This window comes from Tachysurus vachellii, chromosome 26 (assembly GCF_030014155.1).
Source record: "Tachysurus vachellii isolate PV-2020 chromosome 26, HZAU_Pvac_v1, whole genome shotgun sequence".
NCBI lineage: Eukaryota > Metazoa > Chordata > Actinopteri > Siluriformes > Bagridae > Tachysurus > Tachysurus vachellii.
The window spans coordinates 4,010,550-4,037,806 of NC_083485.1; the positions used below are offsets into that span (position 1 = coordinate 4,010,550).

At 37.2% G+C, this 27,257-nt stretch overlaps 3 protein-coding genes across 4 annotated transcripts in view; all 3 read left to right on the top strand.

The window, feature by feature from the left end:
• slc37a2 (solute carrier family 37 member 2) overlaps positions 1-3,114 on the top strand; it is a 117,724-nt gene extending 114,610 nt beyond the window's left edge. For both annotated transcript variants that reach the window (XM_060862767.1, XM_060862766.1), the window contains 5 exons: positions 116-189; positions 712-790; positions 956-1,053; positions 1,146-1,210; positions 1,993-3,114. In XM_060862767.1, the coding sequence (XP_060718750.1) occupies positions 116-189; positions 712-790; positions 956-1,053; positions 1,146-1,210; positions 1,993-2,008 (332 nt within the window). In that variant the 3' untranslated portion in view covers positions 2,009-3,114. The remainder of the gene's footprint in view (positions 1-115; positions 190-711; positions 791-955; positions 1,054-1,145; positions 1,211-1,992) is intronic.
• A 1,276-nt stretch (positions 3,115-4,390) lies between these two features.
• On the top strand, positions 4,391-12,284 carry pde9ab (phosphodiesterase 9ab). Its single transcript, XM_060862951.1, has 20 exons — positions 4,391-4,502; positions 4,636-4,733; positions 5,996-6,066; positions 6,165-6,242; positions 6,340-6,380; positions 6,692-6,746; positions 6,852-6,922; positions 7,022-7,109; positions 8,013-8,094; positions 8,203-8,277; positions 8,427-8,513; positions 8,608-8,712; positions 8,819-8,901; positions 9,259-9,415; positions 9,531-9,644; positions 9,831-9,935; positions 10,209-10,337; positions 10,883-10,978; positions 11,084-11,166; positions 12,004-12,284. Exons 2-19 carry the CDS (start codon positions 4,665-4,667, stop codon positions 11,132-11,134), a joined length of 1,557 nt encoding a protein of 518 aa, XP_060718934.1. The 5' UTR covers positions 4,391-4,502; positions 4,636-4,664; the 3' UTR covers positions 11,135-11,166; positions 12,004-12,284.
• A 5,131-nt stretch (positions 12,285-17,415) lies between these two features.
• Positions 17,416-26,766, top strand: oafb (OAF homolog b (Drosophila)). Its single transcript, XM_060863222.1, has 4 exons — positions 17,416-17,909; positions 23,360-23,494; positions 23,669-23,849; positions 24,786-26,766. Exons 1-4 carry the CDS (start codon positions 17,685-17,687, stop codon positions 25,046-25,048), a joined length of 804 nt encoding a protein of 267 aa, XP_060719205.1. The 5' UTR covers positions 17,416-17,684; the 3' UTR covers positions 25,049-26,766.
• Positions 26,767-27,257: the final 491 nt, after the last annotated feature.

Genomic DNA, 27,257 nt, shown 5'->3' on the forward strand with positions numbered 1-27,257 from the left:
TATCCACTGTACACTTTGTTCAAATAAATAATGTTTGATCTCTCTATCTCTCTCTTCTCTCTCTCTCTCTCTCTCTCTCTCTATCTCGCTCTCTTTTTTATCTTTCTTTTTCCAGGTATGCTGCTGCTTTGTGGTGCTCTTGTGAACGGACCCTACGCCCTCATCACCACGGCCGTGTCAGCTGACCTGGTACCGTTCAGCCTCTTTCTCGTACTCCACTTTATGATTGTCACCATAGCAACAATAGTAAATTTGTTGGCGGTTTTGTTGTTTGTTTTATACCTCCTCGGTTCCGATTGGTCAGAAAGTGGAGATTACTTTACGTTAAATCACCAATATTTCTGCAGAAACATCTTTTCAAGAAGTAGCAAGTTTTTCTCTGAGGATTTTTTTTATTAAGCCATTTTAGGTGGCGTCTCCAGTGTCAAAATTTGTAACAGTCAGAAATAAACCTGTATTTTTTGTATTTCTTCTTAATATGAGATATACAAGCTACATTTCCTCTTTTTTTGTCTTAACTTCAAGAGGCTGCGGAAGAAAAGGCAGTAACGTTGTTTGAATGTTATGTGAAGCGTTATTTGAATGTTTTTTATAGCTGTAAAAGCAATTGTTTGCTTTGTCATTTGCTTGTGTTGCCACAGTATCACATCAGCATTGTACGAGGCTTAAGCTTTAACTTAATACTTTTGATTTTTATCCTTCTCTGCACAGGGAACCCACGAGTGTCTGAGAGGAAATTCCAGGGCTCTGTCCACTGTAACAGCTATTATTGACGGCACAGGGTCAATAGGTATGGGCAACGTTTTTTTTTTCTTCTTGTTTCACTTTCTAATCTTTACGTTTTGTTGCCAGCAACAGAAAGCCGACAAGTTGTATTCTTTTGCAGTTTACTGTAAACTGGATTTGTTATGCATGAGCTGTGTGCATGTCCTCAGCTGTTATTTCTGTCCTCTAGGTGCTGCTGTTGGGCCTCTTTTGGCTGGATTAATCTCTCCCACTGGCTGGAATAATGTTTTCTACATGCTCATCACGGCTGATATACTGGCCTGTCTGGTAAGCCTTATAAAAGTAAAAAAAAAAAAACGTGTATAAGCATTCTGTTTAATACATCTCACGTTCTTCTATTTGCATTCTTTTTTCTGTAGCTGCTGTCCAGGTTGGTGTTTAAGGAGATCCGAGGATGGTGTGGCTACTCTACAAGACAGAGAGGGTAAGAATTATGGACTGATATTTACATATGTTTTAAATATAATGACAAAAATGAAGCATTGATTCTCAGTGATCCATCTTTATTGATTTTATTTTCCTTTTTTTTTACTGCATGCAAGGAATAGTTAAATGTTGCAGACAGAATTTTAACCTTTAATCTTTAACCATTTTAAATCCTGACATATAAAATAACTTAAAAATTCTCATTTGTAGTGTAATTGTATTTCACTGAACATCCACTAGAGGGTGCTAACAAGTATACAACAACACTATACGCAATCAAATTTGTATAGGTAATGAAAGGAAAGCTAAACAAATGTATCAGGTTTTAGACGCATGGTGTTTGGAGTTTAAAGCATAGCTAATAACACTAAAACCTAGTAACTCATTTCAGAATAAATAAAAGAAGGGAATCTTCTGAAAACAACGTTTATATCTATATAATAACTACATTATTTCTAAGAAACAAATTCTTTGATCAGGTCAGGCAAACTGAATTTATTTCAGAACAAATATGAAAAGTGTGTGTGTGTGTGTGTGTGTTTGTTGTTGGGAAAGGAGAATGAGGGGGTGTCAGTGTAACGTCAGTGTAATTATCATTAAGAGATCCTTCTATAATTAGATTTTTTTATTCAAATATTTTTTAGCACATCTCAGTCCATGCTAATTAGCAGTCGATCATTTCCACCTGTACTGTGGTATTATTAAATCAGAAGAATCTAATGAATAATTGTTAAGTGTTGAGTTTTTGTACTCTGGATTGATCTGCCTGTTTCATTTCAGGTTCAAAGAGATCTGAGGTTCCTGCCTGACAAGTGAATATCACACCTGCAGCAGGAAAACAGCGGCGGCGACAAAACAACAAAACCGAGACCCGATTTACTGATCCGTCGCATAACGCTTTTTTTTTTCTTTGAAAACAGGACACTTTTATCCTTTTACACTCAGAGAGGAAAGAAACAACGGTCAATGGTGTGATGAAATGAAACGATGGCCCCCGCTTTTTGATGTATGGGGAGAAGGAAAAAAAAAAAAGATGAAAAAAGCGAGAAAGCAAGAGAGAGAATCAGAGCTCCTCGATTTGACCCCAGGCTGATTTTAACTAAACTGTGCCTGATTTTTGTTTCATTTTAATCATTAAAATATGTTAGCGGTGCATATTTAATTTTATCCAATGTCTCTATGGTTACAGTCTACTCAGGACCAGACTCAACTCTCTCTCTCTCTCTCTCTCTCTTTCTCTCACACACACTCACACACACACACACACATATATATACACTGTTCCTTATTAATTCAGGTAAAGGTTCTTAAGCACACGAGTATGCTTTCTAAAGTGGCTGCCTCCCACATACAGCAGCACGATATGACATTTACAGCTTGCCACACACACACACACACACACACACACACTATTCTCTCCAGGTTACTCAGACATTCTCTCTCTGAGTCTGAGGCTACAGTGTTTTTTTGGTGCTTTAGCCGATGGGACTATGTTTGCTGCTGAGATGAGCCAGATTTTGCTGTGCAAATTTGCGCAAATGTATTTGGCAAAGCTTTATAACATAATTAACTAATTACACAACTAAATCCCAGACCCTTATATAATTGAATTTGCTCCAGAGACCATGTGTTCATATCTTTTTAGGTTGTTAAACAGCACTTTTAGACTTCACAGTGGAAGTTTTACCAAAACTAAACGTTCATCTCAAATGAACCGCAAAGTCGATCATGTGTCAATGATAAGCTTTGTTTATTTAAAAGATCAAATGATTAATATCAGTGTATATAAGACTTGATTAGATATTAAGTAGTATACATAGTGTGAAAACACTGCAGCCAGCTACAATGGCAACAAACTGAAATTCTTTTCAAAGACCTTCAAATAAAACACTTGGAAATAAACATTATAAGTGTTTGTTGTCGAGTGTTTTTTTTTTTCTTTTACACATTGAAGTATTTTATTCTTTTAATTCAAATTTATACACATTTTGGAGGAAAGACAACATGAAAACGTGACACATTTAGCCTCTTATTGACACCCTCCATTAGAATTATTGTACAACACAACACTGTTTTCCACACAAACAAAAGAAGAAACTATTAACCTTGGATATAAATTAGCCAAATGAACATGTTCATGGTGTTACATTGCTGCTTTAGTAAAATACCTCATATATATTTCATATAGAACAGAAATGGCAGCATAAATATGCAATTTCATACGATCAATTATTATTATCTATTATTACTAATCTGTTTACTTTCATAGTAGAAAATATGTCGTGCTTTTTTCCCCCTCCCAGTACATTTTTAGTGCTCAAAATAAATACATTTAATTTTTATATTTGGAGTCGGCTCCAGATATATGCGGAATCGATTCCTACAATTCACAGCACTTCGAATGGGAATAGGAGGACGAGTCGATTCCGAATACATTTGGACTCGGCTCCATATAATGCGGAATCGATTCTTACATTTCACCGCACTTCGAATGGGAATAGCAGGACGAGCCGATTACGAATATATTTGGAGTCGGCTCCATATAATGCGGAATCGATTCCTGCATTTCACCGCACTTCGAATGGGAATAGCAGGACGAGCCGATTACGAATATATTTGGAGTCGGCTCCATATAATGCGGAATCGATTCCTACATTTCACCGCACTTCGAATGGGAATAGCAGGACGAGCCGATTACGAATATATTTGGAGTCGGCTCCATATAATGCGGAATCGATTCCTACATTTCACCGCACTTCGAATGGGAATAGCAGGACGAGCCGATTACGAATATATTTGGAGTCGGCTCCATATATACATCCTACAATTCACAGCACTTCTAATGGGAATAGGAGGACGAGTCGATTCCAAATATATTTGGATTCGGCTCTATATATATATATATATATATATATATATGTGCGGAATCGATTCCTACAATTCACCGCACTTCGAATGGGAATTAGATAGAGGAGTCGAATCTCAAATGTAGAGTCGAATCTTAAAGCCAACCTCCAGCTGGAGCGTTTCCAAGACCCCGCCCACATCTCGCGCGCGATGAATAATCCCGCGCTTTCCTCACAGCTCCCCTCAGCATCATCTGTGATAAAGCACTGAGAGCAGGTTGATGGCACACACACACACAGGTGGGTCACCTGGCCCTCACACTCGTTTCTCTTTCTATTTTAACACTCCCTGACGTTAGCAGACTCGATAACAGTATTGTTTTTCGACATTCTTTTAAAGTTTCCTTTTCATTTGTGAACTTATTTCCCGACTTGTTTTCTGAGGTAAGTAGAGCAGAGCACGTGCCATTTCTCCATGGCTTCACTTTCCCGCTCTTTTGTCTCTTGAGGCATTTAATAGTCAATCATTTTTAATACAACATGTCTGATCTAATTCATGTTTATTTTTTTTTTCCAGGAGAAAAAAACATCTCAGTAAAGTTCACAATGGGTTCGAGCTCTTCATCCTATGCTCCTAAAACCGTGTACCTGGATGTAGATGGAAAAGTTCAGAGGGTAAGAAAATGTAAGAGGTTTCGGTGAAAAACCTTCCTGGATTACGACCGTCCGTAAACACGTATTCGTCTGAAGAGTTCTGTTCTCTGACTGAAGAAGTCCTGTATGTATCCTACAGCCATCTGTAGTAGTCAGGGATCGTAGTGATGGAAAAAAAAACAGTAATATTATGATGTATAGTAACTGCAACAAAAAAAATATGAATTGCTGTTTATATGACAGCTTGGGTAAAAAAATTTGTACTTAATATCGAAATATATTACAACGGTTGTTTCGAAAACCCTCATTCGACCCTTATTTTTGTTCGTTTAGGTGTTTTTGTTATTTAGAGAGTAAAGAAAGTCGTCGCCTCGAATCAGAATTTAAATCAACTTTCGATCAATTAAAATTTAATTGAGAAAACAGGCAAACAAAAAAACAAAGGGTTAAAATCAGATGTGGACCAAAGCTCAATTTGGTCAAAAAAAAGACTTTTTATTGGTCCTCGGTATTGTAAGTATCAGTACAACAGATATTAAAAACAACATATTTTTCCATCCCTGTCGTTTTTTTTCCTGGTTAGGGCACTTATGGGGTCTGTCGTAAACAAAAAGACTCACGGGTTCTTACTCACAGGTGTCTGTGGCATTCACGAGTAGCTGAACCATCTGCAGAGAGCAGCTCCATGAGTGTTTGGTCACAAGATCATGTAGAGCTCCAGTGAAGATTTTCTCGGCTGTAGTTTTGGTTCATGTAAAATTGACGAAGATTAGCAGCTGTACAACTAATATTTATATTGGCTTTATAAGCTTATTATTATTGTTATTATTATTATTGTTGTTGTTGTTTTTTGTTGTTATTATTATTATTATTATTATTATTATTATTATTATTATTATTATGTTGGCTTGAAAGAGCAACATTTTGTTTTGCTATATAAGTTTATTATTATTGTTGTTGTTGTTATTATTGTTGTTGTTGTTATTATTATTATTATTATTATTATTATTATTATTATTATTATTATTATTATTATTATTATGTTGGCCTGAAAGAGCCAACATTCTGTTTCACTATATAATAATATTATTATTATTATTATTATTATTATTATTATTATTATTATTATTATTATTATTATTTAATCTGTATTTTTTAATTCCCTATATGTATATATAATTCTTATTAAAGGAAGGGAGAATGACAAATACAAAATCTGTGTTCATGATAACAACAGAAAGACTTATGTGATGATTCTGTATTCGCTTTCCTGTTGTCTCCAGGTCATTTTCAGTCGACACTGTAGTCCGTGCGACATCAGAGAGTTGCTTTGTACGTCGTCCAACATCACCAGGTCAATATTTTCTCTTTCTCTGTCTCATGTTTACTCAATCTATCTAATAACTTTCTCATAAAACTCCTGCAATGTCACGTACGTTTTTTTCTGTGCAGAAACACCGCAATACTTTTAGTAGATTCAGAGGGAGCGCTGATATCTATTGACCCCACCATGCCTACAAACACGCCTAAGTAATCCTTTTGTTAATCTTAACGATAACAACATTAATGACTATATATATATATGATTTATAAATAATTATGCAAGTAACTCTTTTTCTTGTTACAGCAACTTGTATAAAGTAATGCCCCATTCCAGTCAAGGAGGAGGTGAACATTACTAAATGCTACTAAATGTGATAGACTATATGCTATGTTGATGATATAAACAGTTATATATCAATAATAAATCAATTGAAGGACAAAAACTAGGGAAAAATGCACAGAAATAGATAAGAAATTATGTATTCTGTGCATTGTGTAGTGCAACAGCAATATTTAATGTTAAGTCGAATGTTGTTGTTTTTTATATCTTTACAATTGTATATTAATATATATTCATTTTTTAGATCAAAACCATTTTCATTACATCGGTGATTTCTGTAAGTACTAAGTTAACCATGTAATTTTCTCATTTAAAGAAAAAGAAGACATGTTCCAGAACGTTCTCTCTCAGGTGGCAGAGCAGTTCAGTCGGTAACACATTCATGGACAAGCAGCACCAAAAAAATTATTTCTGTATTATATTTATTTTGTTTTTATTCAGGGACAATTTGTTAATGGAGGATTTCTCTGCATTAGGGCTTTCAGGATAAATGAGCTAAAGACGGAGATGACCAACAGACTGGCCATGCTGGAGAAGAGGGTCGAACGTGAGCCTAAAAATCTATTTTTTTTTTTTAATTATTATTATTAAGGCAATTGTTAGTTTGCTTTCTGTGAATTTATTTATTTATTTATGCCTTTTGCAGTAGAGGGCCTCAAAGTGGTAGAGATTGAGAAGTGTAAGAATGATCTGAAGAAACTAAGGGATGAGGTGACCTCTAGAGGTGGAGCAAGGTATGATTCTACCAACTCCACACCATCAGTGAACATCCATCACCATCAGGAAAAAGAGTTGAGATTCAGGAATATAAAGAATATAACAGTGTTTGCAGCAGACATATATACAGTACTGTGCAAAAGTTTTAGGCAGGTGTGAAAAAATGCTGTAAACAAAGAATGCTTTCAGAAATATAAATAAAAATAGAAATAACAAAATGCAAAGTGAGCAAACAAAAGAAAAATCTAAATCAAATCAATATTTTGGTGTTACTACCTTTTGCCTTCAAACCAGCATGAAGTGATGGCACGACCCCCACAGAGCCCTGATCTCAACATCATCCAGTGTGTCTGGGATTACATGAAGAGACAGAAGGATGTGAGAAAGCCGACATCCACAGAAGATCTGTGGTTAGTTCTCCAAGATGTTTGGAACAACCTACCAGACGAGTTCCTTCAAAAACTGTGTGCAAGGGTACCTAGAAGAATTGCTGCTGTTTTGAAGGCAAAGGGCGGTCACACCAAATATTGATTAGATTTAGATTTCTCTTTTGTTCATTCACTGCATTTTGTTCATTTATTAAAATAAACGTTTAACACTTTCATTTTTGAAAGCATTCTTTGTTTACAGCATTTTTTTCACACCTGCCTAAAACTTTTGCACAGTACTGTATATGTGTGTGTGTGTGTGTGTATATATATATATACACACATATATATATATGTATTATTGTGTGTGTGTGTGTGTATATATATATATATATATATATATATATATATATATATATATATGTATATATATATATAATATATATATTATGTTGTAATGAAATTATTTTCTAATGTATAAATCTTATTTTGATGATCCATCAGTGTTTATTCATTTCAAAATTTGTACAAATTTTCATTGCCTCCAACCAGGGTGAACTGCAACTGCAAATACAATTTCACAGACGACGGAAAGAAACTCTCTCCCAGACGTGACGTTCCAAGTTACCCAAAGGTAAAAAATAATAACCGGTTGGCATTTTTAAGGTATATGATGTTTTGAAACACAGAAGGGATGAGATGGGATGGTAATGATCTTGATCTCATCCTCTCGTTTATACAGTACACACTTTCCCATGAGACTATAGAGACTCTCAAGAAGCCCACATTTGATGTATGGCACTGGGAGCATAATGAGGTTTGTCAGCATACGAGCAGATGTATATTAAGATATACAGAGATGAATTTGTTTGGCTATTTGTTTGCTTTACTTTCGGTTTTCGTCGATTTCCATGTTCCCATATTACGCACTTCTATTTTAAACCTTACTTTCTGTTTTGACTTTAGATGCTAAGCTGTCTGGAGTACATGTATCACGATCTTGGCCTAGTAAAGGAGTTTAACATGAACCCCATCACCCTTAAGAGGTGGCTGGTAAGATTCAAAACCGTTTTGTGACATTTAACACGCACATTCTGACCAATAAACTATGAGGTATAGAAAGTGAAGAAATGCTGCTCGATTACAGCTGGCGATCCAGGAGAATTACCGCGACAACCCGTTCCATAACTTCCGCCACTGCTTCTGCGTCAGTCAAATGATGTACGGAATGATCCACTTGTGCAACCTCCAGGTGTGAACATCTCTGTGACTCGTAACAATCAAATTCTTTCCTTGATGATTTGTCTGTATAACTTTATAAAATTCTCCTACCGTGATTGCTGCTTTGTTGTCCTCAGGAGAAGCTGACTATGACCGACATGTGCATTCTGATGACGGCAGCGGTGTGCCACGATCTCGACCATCCAGGATACAATAACACGTACATCTCCAATTGTCACTAGCGCACTATAATCGTCACTTTTTATCGTTTAGCAATCGTTTAAATCCAATACATTTAAACACTTTTGAATTCTCCACACTGATCGGTCAGGAAGTATTAATTCGTTTTATCTTTCAGCAGCTCCGTCAGTAGTTCTGTCTGTAATTCAAATCACATGTTCATATTACTTCTTCGTATATGTTATGGTTTCTATAGTAACGACTTAACGACCGATTTACATTTTTTATCATGTCAAGATGGATTAACACAAACTCCTTATTCAGTGCCACAGCGGTTATAATCCTCACTTAGTGTTTTTTATTGTTCATCTTTGTTTTATTTCCCCTCTGTGATCAGGTATCAGATTAACGCTCGGACCGAGCTGGCTGTACGCTATAACGATATCTCCCCCTTGGAGAACCACCACTGTGCGGTGGCCTTCCAGATTCTCGCCATGCCGGAGTGCAACATTTTCGCCAACATCGAACTTGAGTCATTCAAACAAATAAGACAGGTGCTGAATTATACTACACCTGCCTTTCACAGCATTGGATTGATTCCGAAATTTTAAAATAACTATAATGGCTGTATGGCATTTGTATAATGTATCCTGCTTGTATCTGTTTCAGGCCATCATTACTCTTATTCTAGCCACTGACATGGCCAGACATGGCGAGATACTAGATTCCTTCCGGCAGAAAGTGGACAACTTTGACTTCACCAACGAGGAGCATGTCAAATGTGTGCGTATTCTCCTTAAGTATCATTTTAATCTTTGCTCTTAAAGACCATGACAGCATCCAAAGCCTCCTGTTTATAAAATTTGCATAGTGCTCTTAGCATGCCGCTATTAAAGTCGTTAACAGCTGTGGTGAAACCGTCTCTTTATCGTGTCTGTGCTTGACACATCTTCCTTAATGGCGGCACAGCTGAAGATGGTCTTGATCAAATGTTGCGATATCTCCAACGAGGTTAGACCGACCGAGGTGGCCGAGCCATGGGTGGACTGCCTGCTTGAGGAGTATTTCATGCAGGTATTTTGTTGAATTCTCTGTGACTTGCATTGAATCTCTAAAATTTGAATTTAACCTTAGGTTGGGTTGTGCTGTTGCTGATCCAGTTTGCCAGTCAAAAAAAGAAGAGAAAGTCTCCAATTATTGTACTGGGCGTGTAACTAGATATAAAAGCATGTGGAAGTTTGCAGTTTGCATGATTTATTAGCAATATGGGCTTTTTTGACAAAGTTTTTTTTTTCCCTACAAAATGAGTGTTATTTCAATTTCTGTTGCTATTTTGTATTGATTCAGAGTGACAGAGAAAAGTCAGAAGGTCTTCCTGTTGCCCCTTTTATGGACCGGGACAAAGTAACGAAGCCGACGGCGCAAATCGGCTTCATCAAGTTTGTTCTCATCCCAATGTTTGAGACAGTCATGAAGGTATCCAAGTTTGGCTAGAATACTACATGAACATAATCCAAGGGGGACATTATCATTATAGCTTATACCACAATGCTGTCAAATTCTTGAATCTGATTGGTTAAAGTTGTTCTGCAGTTCTGACAGTAGGTCCAGCAGCAAGTCATAAAAAGGCACAGGCTTATATTAATGTCTCCAGTAACAACATACACATGGTCTTGTAAAGCAGATAAATAAACAAATGATTACAAACGTGTGTAAGGAGCCTCCAGTGATAGCGCTTCTTTGCAGTTATATATTGTTTTAATAGTAATTCAAAAGAAAGGAAAAAAATCTTGTTTAGCTGCTGTTTAACTACATAAGTATACACAGATACAAAAAAACGTATTACATCATTCTTTAATAAATAAAAATGAGTCATATTTGATAGAATGCTCTGGTGTAGTAGAAATTATAGACAGCGCTGAAAACTGTTCTTAGACAATAATCAATTTCAGAGTGGTACAAATGTAGGTAACTAATGTCAAAAATTATATTAAAACGATTTCCTAATATCGTGTTTGTAGCTATTCCCTCAAATCGAGGAGATCATGGTGCAGCCATTGCGAGACTCTCGTGACCACTACGAAGAACTGAAACAGATCGACGATGCCATGTCTCAAGTACATCACAAACATCCCACACATCTGAACACTTGCATAACATCACAATACGTACTGAGACTGAAGTTAGGGTTAATTAAACTAAATGATGTGTTTTGTCTCCAGGCCCAGAAGAAGAAAACTGAGAGCATGTCATTAGGAGGAAAGAAGAAATAGACCCGAACTTCTAATTCCTCGTCACTAAAAGAGTATGTCTGAGTGTTCAGTGAAGACATATACTGTATGAAATGTGGGCATGACCTGAGAATGACCACTAGAGAAAACTAACGAACAAGATGGTTAATGTTGCTGTGATGTTTGCTGGGAAAGAGTTTTGTTGAAAATAAATTCTGCTGGAAAGTTGCAGGCCCTGTTCATTTACATGCAGTGGAAAGGAAGACCGTTATGTGCGTTCAGGCTTCATCTCTGTTCAGTCGTTTTTATCGATAAGGTCTTTCTAAAGTCTACATGAAGTAAGGGATGTGCTTCAAATAATTCCTGTCAGTGTTACAGTTTAAATTAAAAGTCATGTCGTGTGTGGTTTTCAACGTTTCCTCCCCCGGTCCAAAGACATGCATGGTAGGTTGATTGGCATCTCTGGAAAATTGTCCGTAGTGTGTGAGTGAATGAGAGTGTGTGTGTGCCCTGCGATGGGTTGGCACTCCGTCCAGGGTGTATCCTGCCTTGATGCCCGATGACGCCTGAGATAGGCACAGGCTCCCCGTGACCCGAGGTAGTTCAGATAAGCGGTAGAAAATGAGTGAATGAGAGAGAGAGAGTGTACACGTAAAAGAAATTGTCTGTGATTCATGCCATCAAGTCTTTTCAAACCGCCTGTCTCACAGGGCAATAAAACCCTTTAAACGAAAGTGCTATCTGCCCTGTTCCTCATACACGAGCTTACAGGTGGCCACAATTGGCTAGTCATTATTTGAAGAAGAATATTATGAAGAACGAATTTTCCAAGCATACCCAGTTTTCCAAACTAACAGAAATGACTTTCAGCTCTGTCCTGGTATAACAATATCCCTTATACTGTTTTCCAGAAAGATCATCATAAACAGAAGACTCATGGCCAGATGATCTAGGCTGTCTTTGTTCTGGTGTCCTATGTGCCCTTTTCCTGTGATGGCATGAGCTTCTCCTGCAAGTCTCACCCGTTAAGAGAGGACAGATTTCTCCACACCACATAGATATAGTAAGACACCAGATGTGAGAGAAGCCTTAAGAGGGCAGTGAATTCATAGTGTTTGAAGATTCTGCAGCACATTTGATACGGACGGTAAGGCTGAGAGAATGTAGCAGGAGTGAAAACTCAATCACCAGCATTAACACCTGAAAAGGATATTTGTTTGAAAAAAGAAATAAAACTGAAAAAATAAAGTAATGTTTTAATGTTAAGTATTAACCAATTGGCATTTTTATTTATTTATTTGTCTGATATCTATAAAGGGAAATTGTTCACCATTTTTTTTGAAGTATTTGATATATACGTTTAAAAGGTATTAAAAGGAAACAATCAAACGGTTTACAGTATAAATGTGGAATAAAGAGAAAAACAAGAGCATGTGATTTGCGTAGCCACGATGCAGTTAGATATCTACAAACACCAAAGATTTGTGCTGAACAGTCATTTATTTATATATATATATATATCATATATTTGTAGGGGCTGAAATGTCACACCCAGGTTTACTTTCTTAACAACAAAGCACAGGGTTGATTACACTGATTTGCCAGAAGTTGGTTATTTGATAGACTTTTTTAGGCATTTTACCGGAAATCCTGAAACAGCCACAAAAAAATTAGACTTTTAGTTCAAAGCAACTTTTCTTTGAGAAATTCTACGAATGTCCCTCATCCTATTTTTTTTTTTTAATTGTAATGTTTACCTGTAGAGAATGTTGAATCCTTAAGGTATTGTATTACTTTATTACTTTGCTTTTTTTTATTGCAATTACATTGTTGTTTTGAGTATTTTTCCATTTTAATCTTGGAATATGTTTTTAAATTTAATGTTCTGGCTGCAATTAACCAATACACTAATTAATTATATAGTAAACCGTGTCAAAGCTCACAGCATACAATTCATTTCAATTTATTTATGCAGTGAATGCATTGCAAGATGTATCTTATTTATATATTTTCCCAGTGGATTGTAAAAGCTCTTGTATAATTGGTTTTTTTTAAATTATTTTTCCTATTTTTTCTATTTTACACAAATTTTGGAGCTGAAAGCTCGTCGTCTGAATCGGTTCTCAGGTACGAGGCATTATGTGGCAACACACTTAAAATTTACCTGATATTTTATGTTTAAATCAGCAGCATTTTGAATTGAATTTAATTATTTTACCGTAGCACGTGCTATTACTGTAAACGTGTGTTGATTAAACGTGTTGGAAGATAGCTGTGAGCTGTTGAAATGTTGGCCAAATTAAGCAATAAAAACCCTACAAAGTCCATCTTTTGTTTTCATCTCGAGTATCTAGTAGTGAATCACATCCCAACCGTTACACATATACATTTTATATAAACTATAACTATATAAATTTTCTAATTACTCTTTTGTTGTTTATACTTAGGAAGGTTTAGAAATGAATAAACCCTAAAAATAGCTGGAACAATTAATATTATTAATAATAATAATGTGTTTAATTTTTTTTCCAGTTAGCTGTGTTTGTTCCCTGATGACCACCAAAAGCGTTCTGAACAAATCACAATGCGTCCAAGACACATTCAGAACATTTAATGCTTGTACGTTTGATCAGATCCATCCACTGAGGCAGATGTGAATACCAGGTGACGATGTGAATCCCAGACCAGACTGTGATTAACTTCTTTTCAAAGATACGGTCTTAAGTAAAATTGTAATGTTAACTAAAGACTCAAAATCAGGTCAGTAATCCCATGTGCTTTTTAAAAGAACTATGATTAGACCATAAATCCTTCAAAGACATAAAATGAAGTATTTGATGAAAGTAGAGTGGATTTAGATTAGACTTGAATGTTGATTTAAAAAAAACAAAAAACAACATTCTAACATTGGTGTAAAAAGTGTTTTTCTTGTTTTCCTTCACTTTAGCTTTTAGGTTCCATAACTGTATAATGTGATTATTGCATTTGCTGCTATAATGACTGTATTCACCGTAACATATATAAACGGCAAAAACTGTGTGCCAGAGAGGAGTGCCAGGGTCTGTGTCCAAAACAAAGAGACAGCAGTGTGTCAGGAACGTATGTTTAAACTTTAAACCTGTTTTTATGTGGGCTCTTATCTCCCAGATGGGTTTGACACCTTCACTATTGTCTAGAGAGCTATAAAAGGAAGCCAGGAAGTCATTCAAAAAAACAATGGTTTAAACAAAGACTGAAGATAAGGCCTGTTTTTGAATGCGCTCTCTCTCTCTCTCTCTCTCTCTCTCTCTCTCTCTCTCTATTTCTCTGTATGTGTGTCATTGTGTATCTCCATGTCTCCATGTGTCTCTTTGCCTCTCTCTCTCGCTCTCTCTCTCGCTCTTTCTGTGTGTGTGTCACTGTGTATCTCCATGTCTCCATGTGTCTCTTTGCCCCCCATATCTGTGTGTGTGTCATTGTGTGTCTCCATGTGTCTCTTTGCCCCGCTCTCTCTCTCTCTCTCTCTCTCTCTCTCTCTCTCTCTCTCTCTCTCTCTCTCTCTCTCCCCATCATTGTGTATCTCCATGTCTCTCCCAGTGTCTCTTTGCCTCCTCTGTCTGTCTGTGTGTGTGTCATTATGTATCTCCATGTGTCTCTTTGCCCCTCTGTGTGTGTGTGTGTGTGTGTGTGTGTGTGTGTGTGTGTGTGTGTGTGTTTCGATTCATGCCCAGTAGAGAGAGACATTTTCCACTGAGCATCTCTAAAAACATGTTTTGGATGTTTTTTTTACTGGATTAAAAATATATGTCTCTCAAGCTCAAATTAATACTTTTTTAGATTTATTGAAAATATTATATATATGTTATTTTTTACACTTTAAATTCTGGTTAGGAAGACTGAAAGTCATTATTGCCTTTATAACCTAATCTATTGATGGAAAAACAACATTACTGGTCAGTTGTAAAGGATTTTTAACAGGATTATCAAATATGAGTTTTCATCTCAATAATCCACATTATTCACCTGAGTTAATAGTCAGCCATGGTGTTTAAACACGACCCTCATCATCGTCTCTTCTCTCTTCTGTTATCTGTTTGTGAGAAAATGATCCATTCTGTCACTTCTGTTGGCTTGTTTTTAAACTTTACTTTTTTTTTTTAGGATTTACTTTTCCCACTAGTTTTTAACACTGTGTCCAGTGTCATTTATGTTAAACCAAAAGCCTGTTGTTTCCAGGCAGGAAGTTCTTCTAGTGTGAAATGAACTGAACCAACTTCCCGATCGTGAGCACTCATCAACATGCAGGGTATAAAATGCTGTAGATCTCTGAGCTCGCTGAGACTTGTTTTGTGTTAAAATTGTATTATATAAATGTATTACACACATATCTTACTGGTACAAATTTAATAAAAGTGACAGAGAACTGAATCTGTCACTCCATCACACTCCTGTTACAGGAGCTGCTGATGTAAGCAAATGCATCTCAGCCAAATTCTTTTCCTCTCGATTTGCAAAATAACACAAATCTACCATTTGCATCCACATAATTTTTCTAAAATGAATGATAACCACCAAAGCATTTGCACAGTATGAACCAGAGCTGCATTACTCCTTGATCCTGTTGTTATGTAAAGTACAACCTTCTTAATCCTTTTGTATACAAATCCTCTGTGTGCAAAACTTTGCAAATCCTCATGACACAACAAAGCAGACGAAGACGTTTAATTTATAGCAATAAGACGTCGAGTTATGATATCGAAAGTGACAAACTTTCTGAAAGTCCCCTGTGTGAACAAAGCAAGGTTTAAAGTAAATTACAAAAAAATAAATAAAACCCTTCATTTAATTTGAGGCACTTCATTTAGTTTCCATGAGCAACTGCAAGTATGACACAAAAAACAGACAGCACACACAAGCAGGTTCTTAAAATACCCCAAGTAGGTAATAATCGTCACTTTATTACATTATTTTATTACAACTTTTTTCAGATATCTTTAAAGAACATATCGAGAAAGGCATCGCAACTGTATTTAACCGCTGTTAATAAATTAGATCTACATATTTATATACGAATATATTTGCTAACGTATTTCTTTTGCTGATCTTCTTGCCTCCTCCCAAACACAGTACCTTTTTTAAATGATTATCGTCTACCATAAAAAGCAGCTCAAGACCCCTTCAAGCACCTTTGGATGGTCTGAAACACTACACGAGGGCATTGCAGAGGAAAAAGGATCCCGAAGAACTTCACAGGCTGCCGAAATGTATGTGCTCGAGTCATCACCATGTCTCTGAAAGGATCGTATCATGTGTGACACGGACAACAAAGACGGTGCTTATGGTAAAGCTTGGCTGTAATGGTGAGCGCTTTACTGTAAAGGATTCAACACTAAACATTTGTCTTTTTTTATTATTATTATTTTTATCCTAATTTGGTCACTCAATTTTGAAATTTTATTGTTTTTGTACTGATTTTTTATTTTTTTTTGTAATTCAGCAGGAGAACTTTAAACCGGTCCAGACTGCAGACTCAACACTTCATTCACCGCACAACAGTTTGTTCCCCTGTTGACCCTAAACACTGTAAATTATTTGCACAAAGACCTGCAGAGAGGCCTGGAGTCTCTCACAGTCAAAGCTATGAGTAATGCACCTTTAACTAAAAAAAAATAGTTAAAAATAATAAATTGAAATAATTTAACAATTAAGTAATTATTTAACACTTCTAACAGTAATTAATCTAACGTATGTTATACGTCACTTGAAGATTTTCTTACTTTCTGATTTAAATAAATATATAGGCACTAAATATGTAGTATATATTGTATATGGAATAATAAAGATATACTCCTACTTAGCGGTTGCCACATTTGCCTCACGGCTCCAGGGCTGGGGGTTTCATTCCTGTCTCTGTCCTTGTCCTCTCTACGTGCTTCAGGTTTTCCTCTGGGTTCTCTGGTTTCCTCCCCTACAAAGACGTGCACTGTAAGATGAGTTATTTATGTAACTTGAATTAATTTGTTTGTTAACCTTATTAACTTATTGATCTGTATACATCACTTTTGTAATAAATAAATAAACAAAATTAAAACATTACATAAATAATTGAGGTGATGGATTTCTGGGGATGTCTCCAAGAACAGACTTTTTTAGATTAAATGTGTGGGGGTGGATGGGGGGGGGTGTCCTGTGTGTGTCTGTGTGTCGTTGTCTGTGTGTGTGTGTGTCTTTGTGTGTGTCTTTAAGGGCGGCGCGCTCCCGCGTGCGCGCGGTTGTTGAAGTTCAGAGGAAGTGACGACGGAGAAAAGTGTGAGAACTGAACGGGGGGGTAGTTTTTTTGGGGGTAAGTTACAACTCTACGTGGGGGGAGAGGAAAAACTACCCTACAATCTAGTGGATCGATCATTAAAACACTAAACAAAAGTGTGCGAAAGAAGAAACTTTTCTTGGGATTTGGGAGGTTTTATAGGATGAGAGAGTTTGCGCGACGGCACGTGCGTGTAAATCAGTGTTTACGTCTGACTGAGAAACTGGGCTTCAGTTATTCAGGCGACATCATGAACCATTGTTGTGTTCAACGACCCGACTTTCCTCTGTGTTTCTATTTGTACTAATGTACCCGAGGAGTGTTTCAGCAGCTTCACTCAGGATCAGTTTGCTTCTTCTCCTTCTCTTGTTGTCGGTGAGCGTGTGTTCAGAGCTGAAAGTGCTGGTGCGGTTAAACGATGGTCAGATCACCGCAGAGACTTTAGAGTCGGACAGCGAGCGGGACATCATCAGTGTAGAGTTCAGGCACACAGACGGCACTCTCATCACCTTCCTGGCAGATTTCAAGAGGGTGAGTGGAAACACTGTGAAAAACAATCAATAGCACTATTAATCAGAGCAAACACACATGGATGAGATTAGACAGTCCAATCAGAGCAAACACACATGGATGAGATTAGACAGTTAATCAGTGCAAACACACATGGATGAGATTAGACAGTCCAATCAGGGCAAACACACATGGATGAGATTAGACAGTCCAATCAGAGCAAACACACATGGATGAGATTAGACAGTTAATCAGTGCAAACACACATGGATGAGATTAGACAGTCCAATCAGGGCAAACACACATGGATGAGATTAAACAGTCCAATCAGGGCAAACACACATGGATGAGATTAGACAGTCCAATCAGAGCAAACACACATGGATGAGATTAGACAGTCCAATCAGAGCAAACACACATGGATGAGATTAGACAGTCCAATCAGGACAAACACATGGATGAGATTAGACAGTCCAATCAGAGCAAACGCACATGAATGAGATTAGACAGTCCAATCAGGGCAAACACACATGAATGAGATTAGACAGTCCAATCAGGGCAAACACACATGGATGAGATTAGACAGTCCAATCAGAGCAAACACACATGGATGAGATTACAGTCCAATCAGAGCAAACACACATGGATGAGATTAGACAGTCCAATCAGAGCAAACACACATGGATGAGATTAGACAGTCCAATCAGAGCAAACACACATGGATGAGATTAGACAGTCCAATCAGAGCAAACACACATGGATGATATTAGACAGTCCAATCAGAGCAAACACACATGGATGAGATTAGACAGTCCAATCAGAGCAAACACACATGGATGAGATTACAGTCCAATCAGAGCAAACGCACATGAATGAGATTAGACAGTCCAATCAGGGCAAACACACATGGATGAGATTAAACAGTCCAATCAGGGCAAACACACATGGATGAGATTACAGTCCAATCAGAGCAAACGCACATGAATGAGATTAGACAGTCCAATCAGGGCAAACACACATGAATGAGATTAGACAGTCCAATCAGGGCAAACACACATGGATGAGATTAGACAGTCCAATCAGGGCAAACACACATGGATGAGATTAAACAGTCCAATCAGGGCAAACACACATGGATGAGATTAGACAGTTAATCAGTGCAAACACACATGGATGAGATTAGACAGTCCAATCAGAGCAAACACACATGGATGAGATTAGACAGTCCAATCAGTGCAAACACACATGGATGAGATTAGACAGTCCAATCAGGGCAAACACACATGGATGAGATTAGACAGTCCAATCAGGGCAAACACACATGGAGAGATTAGACAGTCCGTCAGAGCAAACACACATGGAGAGATTAGACAGTCCATCAGAGCAAACACACATGGATGATATTAGACAGTCTGTCAGAGCAAATGCACATGGATGAGATTAGACAGTCCAATCAGGGCAAACACACATGGATGAGATTACAGTCCAATCAGAGCAAACGCACATGAATGAGATTAGACAGTCCAATCAGGGCAAACACACATGGAGAGATTAGACAGTCCGTCAGAGCAAACACACATGGAGAGATTAGACAGTCCGTCAGAGCAAACGCACATGGAGAGATTAGACAGTCCGTCAGAGCAAATGCACATGGAGAGATTAGACAGTCCGTCAGAGCAAACGCACATGGAGAGATTAGACAGTCTGTCAGAGCAAATGCACATGGATGAGATTAGACAGTCCAATCAGTGCAAACACACATGGAGAGATTAGACAGTCCGTCAGAGCAAACACACATGGAGAGATTAAAAAAAATCAAGAAAACACAAATTTAGATTATTTAGCTTTTTATTTTTATCGCTAAAACATTTGTGATTATAGATTATAATTTTTTATACTACTACTATTATTTCTACTACTAATAATAACAATAATAATAATAACAATAATAATAATAATAACAGTAATAATAATAATAAAACACTGTTATGTATTATATAAAACTTTTCATTAAAAAAACTCCATTAAACTACATCTGAGAATAACAATAGTGTAGAAATACTGAAAATAACAATAAAGTAACCATAAAAGTATATAATGAAATAATACTAATACTGTATATTGGGTACAGCAGAGAAGCCCTAACTGTGGATCTGAGGAAAAAATAAATCTTGGAAGTTTGTCATCTTAATTCATTCACAACCTCTACACTGTCCTAAAAGGTCTGCATAGTTTTGTTCCACAAAGGTGCAAATAACGTGAATGTGGATATAGAGCTTTATCAATCTAGTTATGCATCTCAGTAATGTTCCTGTGCTTTCTCTCTCTAGATAGATAGATAGATTGATTGATACATAGATAGATGAAATTCATGACTCTCAAAACCATAGGATGTTAGTAGTGTATTTTTGCCAGTAAAATTCAGGACCTCAGGACGCATGATCATGCACATTCACACTTACTATGAAAATCCTGTTTCTCTAGATATGTTATGTTTAACAAATCATTAAGTCTTTTTTTTTTTTCATGTGCATCCGTGCTCCATTTAAGTAACAATCTCAGAGTGCACTGTCGATTCTCTCCTGAATGACGCATCCTGATCCGGACCATTCGTTGACTCGTCCTGACCTCAACGATCCACCTTATAGAGGGTCTTTGATGCTGTTAATGCATTTCGGTACATTTTTTTTTTTTTTTTTTTTTTTTTTTTTTTTAACACGTCAGCTGGAGCTCATATCATGTGTCCCCAAGCAGTCCTGAAACAGAGTGTCTTTTATTTTCTTCTGACCCATGTGACTGGTACTTCCATACCTCCATTCAACTGCAGTAAAATTCTGATAAACTGCGTTTCAAGAACTAGCTATAGTACGGCTGAAAAACATAGCCAAGTCATTTCAGAACAAGAAATGGTGTTATACCTGTAGTCTTAAGAGAACACAAAACGTTCACAAGGTTCCAGCTAAACTGCATTTATTTACTGAAGTGTCAGTCAAGCTTAGTCAAATAAGTTGGGTCAATTAGTAAAAACCCTCGTCTACCGCATGCATTACTCGTCTTTATGTTACATTAGGGTTTTTGCCCACACCAATTCAAATTTGACTTTTTTTTTTCATAGCTCAGGTGTCAACCTGACCCCTTGACTCGGACTGGTGTGTCGCATGTAAGGGCAGATGGCTGATTTAGTTGTGGCATTTTCTACCCATTGAGGTTGCATTGAGATAAAAGGTCATGCAATCCATTTGCAATAAGATACAGAGATGAACCTCATCATTAAGTTTTCAATGAAATTATAATTAGTCAACCATACTCCAAGCCATTTATGGAAATTCTCGAACGATTTTTACTATATGCAGAGTTCACTGGCTGCCATAAATGTCCTTGACTTGTCAATGTATGACGTAAACAGCACAGGTCTTGTTAAGACTTGGGGTTCATTTCCATATCTGGCAATCTGAGATGAATTTCTCTTTACACCTGGTATTTTCATTTGTTTTGAATGTGTCCCCACTGACCATCTCGATCCCTTCTCTAAGACGCTCTGGATAAGGGTAAATAAGGTTGTCGGGCGAAGACCTTTAAATGTAAATATAAATGTAAATCACAATTCATCAGGAGCAGGGTTTCCAAATCTGACAAAAGGAACCTGGTCACTATAAAACCCCACACGAAATGCTAAGCGATACCAAGTAAAAGCATTTGGTGTCATTTTCAAATTAAAGCTGGTGGGTAAAATCTTTACGCAAGCTGTCGTCTCGTATTTTGTTGAAGACCTGATCGGCTAATCAAATTTCCTTTGCTTTCAAACAAGTGATTTGATTTTATTCTCGATGACTTTATCCTATCGTAAGATACCAAATTATGTTTTACTACATCTTGTTCTTTCTTGTAAATGCTTCTGCTCCTCTCAGCACTACAAGTGGAAACAGTCCAACCTTCTTCAAGGGGTCAAATTCTTCGCCATGACAGTTTCCATAGTGTAGAGCTTCAACGCTAAGACTTCCTACCAAATTCCTCCAGAATAGGTTGTGCTTGACCATCACCCCTTTTAGTACCTCAACCCCCTTCCTTAAAAGCTAAAAGGTCCAATATTAGCTCTTACGGCTCTTAAGTACGTCACGTTCTGTAATTACGCTTGGCTCCTGCCTTGAAAGCCAGCTGGTTGCTGGACTTAGCAGGAACATGCTAGAGCAGATTGAGTACTAACAAAAAAAAAAACAACTAGTGCAGACTAATATAATTTTGAAGCGCAACTCTGTGTTCTTTATAAATGCACTAACTGCTCTGCACCCCAGATAAAGTGTGGGGACTATAGGGCAGCTGAAGCCCTGGGGTCAGAGAAGGAGTTTGGGTTTGAGTTTCACGTTTCCTAGTCAGCTGTTCATCGTCGAGCCTTTGATTATCTGCAACTCTACGTCCATGTTCGTTTTTAATGGCAAAAGCTCCACAGACATCCAAAGGAAAATCTGATACTTTCTGTACACTTAGCTGGCCACAAGCTTTAGGATCTTGGGGGTTGTAATCCGATTGCACTGACATGCTTTTACATTTCTCTGCACTAGTTTCTGACAGGAAAACTTTCACACATGCAGAGTTTAGTCTGTTTGAATTAAACCCTTGTGCAGTTGCCTTCTCCGTGCAGGTCATTTGCACATGTGGAAGCATAGCAATCGACCAAAATAACCGGTCTGTGAACACTACTGGTTTGACTATAAGTATCCATTTCTTCTGAATTAGACGTGGGAAACAGAACTGATGTTGCTCTAACTGGCACTGAGACGATTGGGCTGAATAACATTTACGTTGTCATTAAATCTATTTAACTGATTCATTTGAAACAGCCAGTAGCAAGTAAACAAGAGTTAATAACATAGTTGCCCACGAACAGTCGGAAAACCGTGGTGTTGGCTTTAGAGAAAACTAGAACTTCAGCTTTAGAGACTATGTCCATGTTTGACTTCAGGTCTAAAAGCCTTCTGGTTAATTTCACAGCATATTTACCATAAAGGAAACCTATTTACGTAACTGATATGGTTCACATTTTCACTATTTGTTTCTGCTTTATATTCTGCTCAAGATTTCAGATTGTCGTCTTTGTTCATTATTTGAATTGTCCGTATGCCAGTTTTAACATTTATTAGTTCAACAAGTTTAACCACTGTATTTGCATTCCCTAAATTAATATCAGGCTGACATGACAGTTCTGTAATAGAATCTTGGCATGCTAATGATTCCTCCATGAACGAGGTGTTAGGTGACGTACGTCAGTCGGAATTATTGCTGGGAATGTTTACAAATGTCTACAAACAAAGCTTGCAGTCTCTCTACACCATGTAATCTAACAGGGTGATCTACAGCTATAGATTACTATGACTTGATTGACCTTTTTCTGGACCGGTGAGAGGACATTTGAACTTGATCGGTCTGTGGTGTTTTGATGGCTCGTGATGTTTCCATGATTGTGTTTTTCTCAGCATGTGAAGATCCTGCGGGCACTGGTGCTGGGGGAACCGGAGCGGGGCCAGACACAGTACCAGGGCCTGTGTTTCATAAGCAGGCTAGAACATGGAGAGATCATCCCAAGTGAAGCCATGGTCAGACTGAGACAGGTTAGACATGGATCAAACTCACACACTAAAAGAGTCAATCCCATTCATCAAGATTAATAATTGGAATTTCAATTATTTCGGTCGGTCTAAGCAGACCAGACTTTGGTAGGACCAAACAAAAACAGCCACAAAACACCATCCATTAAATTTAATGTTACTGAATGAACCTTCCAGAAAAACCCACACATCATACGGAATGCTGAAGAGAAGCGTGGTCTGGAGCGGATGAGCATGAACATGGCTGTAAATCTCACTCTATCCTGGCACCTCAGCTCCCACATCCGAAGCATATGCCGTGACGCCCAAGACTTCATCTACACGCAAGAGCAGGACGTCAAATACTGGCTACAAAAGGGTTAGTGTTGCTATGTATGGAAACACTCGCTTGTTAGTACAGGTGTTTAAGAAGTGTATTGTGTTGAGGTTCCATAGACATGAATAAAGCTCTATTATGCACTATTGTCTCTGAATGTCAAAATACTTTAACTTCTAGGGATTTCTTAGAACTTAATGATCTGATTGGATTTCAAATCCAGTTGCTTCTATATGATTTTTGATTGTGGTTGGATCTCAAGTGATGTTCCATTTGGTCAGATAGTGTACCACAGTGCACTATAATGTCATTATGTTATACCCTGTATAAGTTGACAGGTGGCATTCTTGAGAATCTTATATAAACTTTCTAGGTGTGTGTCAAACAGAGTGGAAAGGAAACAACAAGGCATGAAGTGTGAAAGCAAACATGTTGTCAGTTTAAACAATCGCAAAGTTTGTTAAAGATGTTTTGTTGTTTTTTTTCTCGCCATTTTGGCTTTGAGAGAGATTACAGAATCCTAGACTTTCGTTGAAGCGGAACTGCTGAACATTTTACTTCCCTTTGCATTTTCCCCATTATGATTTATGCTTGAACGGGTAACTTAATTTTAAAATGTAGCTAACACAAATGTTAATATTGGAATATTCGGATGATTCTGGGCATGCCGTTCGAAGAAAACAGTCTACGACAGCGTGAAATCCAAAGTACTTAGATTATTGATAGTTATATTTAATACCGTGGATCGTCTTTTTTATCACGTATGTTATGATTATAACAGCTATAAATGGTCATTACTTCCTTTTTATGATTGACTCTTGAAGTTACTAAAACAAAAAAAGCTGCTTCTCTGCAAAACCTTTTATTATGAAGGACTTCCTGTGTTGAAAAAAAAAGACACTAGAGACTCCTTCCAAAAAATACGTCTTGTCGTTCAATCTCTGTCATTTTTCAGAATGCTATTAAATCTCTGTGCAGGTGTGGAAAGCTCCGTATTCAAAGTGTTTCCCCAGAATATCGAGAACGCGGTCCTGCAAAGTTGCAGCACTACTACGGACCCGTGGCAGCCGTGTTCATGTAGCTACACCGTGAGGCTGGAGTGGTACCCGTGTATGCTGAAATACTGCCGTGGCCACGGCCCGAGCCCATACAAGTGTGGGATCAAGAGCTGCAGCAAGGCTTACCGCTTCGACTTCTACACGTCACGCAAGCAACTGTGCATGTGGGATGAAGAGAGCTAACAGTGCCACTCTACACAGTTCACTAATATTCTAACCAGTACTTATGCTAAAAGTGACCCTGGGTAGCACTGATGTGCCTTCACATAGGTCTTAATAGTAAGCTAGATCTGAATTATGTTCCTTTATTTGTATTACCGTAGTAGATTTTTAGACACTAGCATTTTTTTTCTCTTATCTTTGGCTTTAAAGGACAGATCTTTTAACTTAATCCATCAAGCCAGGCCATCGTTTCCGCTGTCAATGCCGTATAGCCTGAAGGGAAAATTTGCATGACTGATAGGTTTATAGGCTCCTAGGTTCATTTTTCCTCGGGGGAAAAAAAATGTTTACTTGGATTCTTCATGTTGAAAAAGTAAACATCGTATATATTGTGTTAACGTATATTAGAAACCTTCAAGGGCTGTAACAGGAAGAACATGTATAGTATACTGTATATTGGCCCACAGTAGTTATTTTTTTTATTTTGAGTATATTTTTTATATATTTTTTTTTTTAGTGTTAAACACTCATTGGCCACTGTAATAGGAGCACGGTAGGTACATGGAAACCTGCAAATACACGTAACTGTCTAATCAGCAGCATGATACATGTACAGGTCGAAAGCTTCAGTTACTTTTCATGTCAATCATGAGAGTGGGTGGAAATGAGATCTAAGTGGCATTGACCATGGGATGGTTGCTGGTACCAGACTGCTGGTTTGGTTATTTTAATAAACTGCTGATGTTACAACTGTGTTGAGCTGAAAAGCATATCTGAACGCACCATGTCAAACCCTGTAGCAGACACAGATTCACCCAATTTAGACCATTAACTGATGTTCTTGAAGCTGTACCTGCATTTAAATAATTGCATGAATGATCAGTAGTACAGATGTTCCTATTAAAGTGGTCAGTGTGTGAGTATATTATATACATATGACTTCAGTATCTGGAATTTGCTTTAATATTCAACTGTAAGAATATCTCCTGATATAATTTTGCTTTATCTACATGTAGACCAGAAGTATTTTTATTGTTAAAGGTATGTTTTAGAGAGTTCTCATACTGTCATTTTGACAACTTCTTGCAATATTTTACACCTACACTAAATTGTGACTGTTAGAAACTCGTGGCCCGGTTCCAATGGTACTTCTCGAGGTTTAGCCGTGAAATATGTTTCGTCTTATGAACAAAACAAGCTACGCTGGCAGCTAAGGCACGTTTTTGTGTTGTCTATTTATTGCTAATATATTCAAGTGATGCCAAATGTGCTGCTCACTACTCACCATAACCCTGACTAATGATCTCATCTCCATTTCAATAACCTCATTACTACAAGTGTGTACACTATGGTGGGCAGATGAACCTTTTACACAATGCAATAGTGTTATGTTTGGGAAGTTTTACCGAATAGCTTGCACCATGATATGGCACAGTTCCAGGATTTTAATGTTGCTCGTGTTCAACGTTTTCATATATGGAATGATGTGTTTACATATTTTAATGCACAAAATGAATACGTGTACATTGGTGGCTTGTTATCTGTAAATGAATATGCTCAGGTTATTCCTTCCATGCTGGATTTAATGACTTATAATGACACAGTCTTACAGTGTTGTGGAAATGATTTTTAAAGCATCTTACAGTTTGGCTTTTTGTGTACAACTGTGAGGACGATTTAAACAGCATGTTTAACTAAATTACAGATGCAAGTGTAATTAAAGATAAAGATAAACTTTATATTTCAGTATGTTGATGTGTGTGTTTATTGTTTTTGTTATTTAAAGCATGACTCGGGTACACGGTCATTTAGACTCTTGACTGTGAGGTAAATCGCAGGAATATATTAACATATTAGCATATCGCTATGTTGTTGCTTTTTCACTTAATAATGTGCTTATCATAATATTTTAACTGATTTTAAATGGTGCTGGGCAAGACGAATGCAGTTTCTAATCCGAATCGATTTTAAAAGTTACTTAAGAAAGATTTGTTTTTAGTTATTTGGTTTACTTAACATTTTTTGGAAAAAACCTACACAGTGTCTGCAGTTTATATTAAATTGATTGATAGAAACAGTGATCTCTTCACAGTTGCATGTTGCACAAAATTAACTTAATAGCCTACTTTGCACATTTACTCACTATATTTTAAATCAGGACAGGTCTCTTTGATCTTAGGCGTTAGTGTTATGTTTTTTTAAGTATAATGCTACCAGCAGTTTGTATTGT